The sequence below is a fragment of the Fukomys damarensis genome, unplaced genomic scaffold (assembly GCF_012274545.1).
Source record: "Fukomys damarensis isolate Sample0158 unplaced genomic scaffold, DMR_v1.0_HiC HiC_scaffold_37, whole genome shotgun sequence".
Lineage (NCBI taxonomy): Eukaryota > Metazoa > Chordata > Mammalia > Rodentia > Bathyergidae > Fukomys > Fukomys damarensis.
In genome coordinates, this window is record NW_022900949.1 from 1,173,294 (window position 1) to 1,177,009 (window position 3,716).

Here is a 3,716-nt window from a genome sequence, read left to right on the forward strand (position 1 = left end):
GCCGGCTGCGGTGGGTGGGACCCGGCCGCCACATATGTGGAGCCCGCGGGCCGCGCACTCACGTCCGACTCCTTCTTCTCCGCCAGTTCCAACTTCTCCTGCGCCTCCTTCAGGTCCTCCGAGTACTTGTCCAATGCGTCCTCCGTCCCCCTGAGCTTCTTCTGCAGGTGCGCCAGCTCCTCCTCCGCCTGCGGATGGGGGGCCTCGCGTCAGCCCGGGGAGCCCCTCCCGCGCGCCTCAGTTTACCCCTCCGTGAAATAGGGATGACCCTAGCACCGTCACCCCACGAATGCCACTGTGAGCACGGTGTAGCATCCCGCCCCGGAGCTGGGGTTCGCTGTGCTTCAGCGCAGTGGGCTCCCCGATTCTCTTGGGGAACTCAGGAGAGCTTTTGGAAAACGGAAGACCGGTCGCGTCTGCCAAAAACACTGTACGTTCGAGGACTCTGTGCTCTGGGCTGTGGGGCGCAGCCTCCTGGTTGTCCTTGCGAGGCAGAAAGGGGTCCCTGGTTCACCTGCCCAGCCCCTCTCTGCCAGCCTAGCCTGGCTCCCCCTCATCCTGGCTCTGTGCTGAGAATCCCACCCTTCCTCCTGCCTAGAACCTTCCGTGACTCCCCATGCCCAGGACACCCTTCCTCACTGCCACGCCAGTGCCCCATGCGGAGTCCAGGCCCTGTCCCTCTGCTTCTGGATTTCTGGGTTTGGCCAAGAAGGGACCCAGCCCTTGCACACATTGGCTGTGTGTTCACCATACTGAAGTGTTCCCAAATTTTCAGTGTGTTCACCCTGAGGGCCCCGACACTGGCAGCCAAGCTGGGCTGTGGGACACAAACCACAGACCCCCCAGCCCCCATGGTCATCACACCGCCTCGTGGGAAAGGCCTGAGCAGGAAGCCAGCCTGCTCCTGTTCCCCAGTTCTGGGTGGCGCTGTCTGGCTCCTGCACCTAGGGGACTTGGGGCTCCAGGGCCGGGGTCCCCCCTTGGCCCTGCCTCAGTGTCCTGTCTTCTCCTTGTGTCAGAGGCGGGACAGTGGGTGACACTGCCTCCATTTCCCGGCAGTGTGGGTAAAATACGCCCGTGGTGTGTGTGTGTGTGTGTGTGTGTGTGTGTGTGTGTAGGTGCTAGTGCAAATTTTGTTTTTTCTTGCTGAGAACAAGTCCCCTGGCAAGCTCTCACCACTGAGTGGCACCCCTTGCCCCCCTTTAACATTTTGTTTTGAGACAGAGTCTCATTAAGTTGCCCAGGCTGAGCTTGAATTTGTGATTCTCCTGCCTCAGCCTCCCGAGTAGCTAGGATGACAGGCGTGTGCCACCAGGCCTGGCCTGGAGCAGATTTCTAGGAGGCCTCACCCCAAGGCCATCCGGTCCTGACCTGCCCCCTGGAGCCTGCTGCATCCAGCCTCACCCTACAGGATCCCTAGCTGGGGACCGCTGATCTGGCTGTCAGCCAAGGGGAGGGGACTGGCCCAGCCCAGGGCCTCCAGGGCTTTGTCTCTGGCCTCAGTTTTCCCATCTGCAGAGGGGAAGTCCTGGCTCGGGGTTCTCAGAACCTGCCATCTCTGCTTCTGAACTTCTGCCTTGACTGATTCTTAAAGGAGCTCAAACTTGTAATCCCAGCACTCTGGGAGGCTGAGACAGGAGGGTGGAAAGTTCAAGCCCAGCCTGGGCAACTTAGTGACTTAGTGAGACCCTGTCTCAAAGTAAAAATAAAGGGCTGGGGATGGAGCTCAGTGGGAAGGCCCTGGGTTCCATCCCCAGTGCAGGGAAAGCAAAAGTCCTTGGGATCCTTATGTATACCTAAAATGTACCAATAAACAAAATTTTAAAAAAGAAAAAAGTAAATGTGCCAGGCACACAGTGACTGTCTCTCTGAAGCCTCATGTTTCAGAAGGGTTAACTGAGTCCCCAGAAGGGGGAAGCACTCGCCTGGGGACATATAGATGGGGTTTGAGTTCTCTGTGTTGAAGTAATTGCTGAGCTTGGGGGGTGGGCCCTGTGGGCCTGGGTGGAGCACCCTGGGGTCTACTAGTCCTTGTCCCTGCATCAGGTCCACATGGGCCCGGGGCACTGTAGGAAGTCTGTTGAGTGAATCAGTGACAACAGCCTTGGTGGCATGAGGAGTAACAGGACCGACATGAGACACCACTTTCCTTTGGTCCAGGCCAGTGTACAAACCCTGCGTTGGCTGGCTTGGCCTGTGGGCCTCAGTTTCCCTGCCTGTGGAGTGCTGGGAGGATCTGGGAGCACATGTTGCTTCAGTCCCTGTACATGGGTCCCTCCCGACAGGCTGAGGCAGGATGTGGCGTCGCTGGCCAGGGTGGTGGATGTCTGTCTGGGGAGGGGAGGGCAGGAAGTGGCCAGGCGGGGCCTCTCTGCTCCCACTCTGGACAGACCCGGCTGGGAATGGGGGCTCCACCTCTGGTCCCCAGGGGTGGCTGTCTGTGGCCTCTGCTGCCCGAGGCTCTCGGTAAATGGAATCCCAGGTGGGACGAGCACCAGGCCGTGGGAAAGTACTGCTGAGCCTGGATCTGAGCAGTGTCCGCCCTAACAGGCAGCTTAGTTAAAAAAAAAAAAATCCAGATAGAGGCGGGGAGTCCATGCCACTCTGGCCACACCGCGGGCTGCAGGGTTCGGGCCTTCCCGGTTGAGCTGTGACTCCTTGGGAGATGCAGCCACAGCCATCGCTCACACCTCAGTGAGAATGAGACTGGTAAGTGTCTCTGACGCCCCAGGTCAGCCTTGCTCCAGCAGGACCAGACAGTGGGTGAAGCTGGCAGCCCGGGCCTGGTGCAGGCTGGGCAGCTGTGTGCCAGGGAGGCGGGGAGGGAGCCGCGGGCAGAGCTGGCTGACCCGGCCGGACTCTGGGCTGGGCAGGAGGGCAGTGGGAAGTCGAGTGGGCGTGGCCCGGGTTTATCGGGGCCAGGGCGCCCCGCCCCTCCAGGCCCTGGCCTGCGGCTCCCTGACCACCTCCTGGTGTCCCAAGTGCCCATGCCCCGGGATCCTGGGTTCCCACTGGGTCCTGCCTTGTCTGGTGACAAGTGGCCGCCCACCCTATCCCTTTTTTGGCCCGGGTTTATCGGGGCCAGGGCGCCCCGCCCCTCCAGGCCCTGGCCTGCGGCTCCCTGACCACCTCCTGGTGTCCCAAGTGCCCATGCCCCGGGATCCTGGGTTCCCACTGGGTCCTGCCTTGTCTGGTGACAAGTGGCCGCCCACCCTATCCCTTGGGCTTGGAGCGGGGTCCGCGTCTAACATACAGGGCACAGGGATACGCGGGTCCCACAGTGCCACGCACCGCAGGGCCATCTGCCCAGCCTGGTGCAGGGACACAGGGTCCTCACATGTGCGCGCACACGCAGTCAGTGGGAGCCACCTTGACACCACCCAGCACGGCCATCCCTGGACACAGGCACAAGCGCGCGCGCTCCCACTCACACACGGATACGCGTGCACACACGGACACACACACGGACACACACACGCGCACACGCACAGGCTCGCCCTCCGGCCCTGCGATCCCCGTCCGCAGCCCTGCAGCCCCTCACCTGCCGGCACTTGTCCTCTGCTGCCTTCCTGTCGGCCTCGGCCTGCTGGGCACGGTCCATGGCGTCCTCCCGGTCCAGCTTCAGCATCTGCATCTTCTTCCTGATGGCCTCCATGGCTGCGGCAGGACGGCGCGGGAGGGACCGGGTCCTTATAGGCAGCGCTGCTGAGGCGAGG

General features: G+C 61.8%; 1 protein-coding gene across 3 annotated transcripts in view; it reads right to left on the minus strand.

Annotated features, from left to right (window-relative positions):
* Window positions 1–3,670, minus strand: part of Tpm4 (tropomyosin 4) — a 19,858-nt gene extending 16,188 nt beyond the window's left edge. For all 3 annotated transcript variants that reach the window (XM_033759500.1, XM_010644308.1, XM_033759501.1), the window contains exons 1-2: window positions 3,542–3,670; window positions 63–188 (exon numbers count right to left, since the gene is read on the minus strand). In XM_033759500.1, coding sequence (XP_033615391.1) covers window positions 63–188; window positions 3,542–3,655 — 240 coding nt within the window. In that variant the 5' untranslated portion in view covers window positions 3,656–3,670. The remainder of the gene's footprint in view (window positions 1–62; window positions 189–3,541) is intronic.
* Window positions 3,671–3,716: the final 46 nt, after the last annotated feature.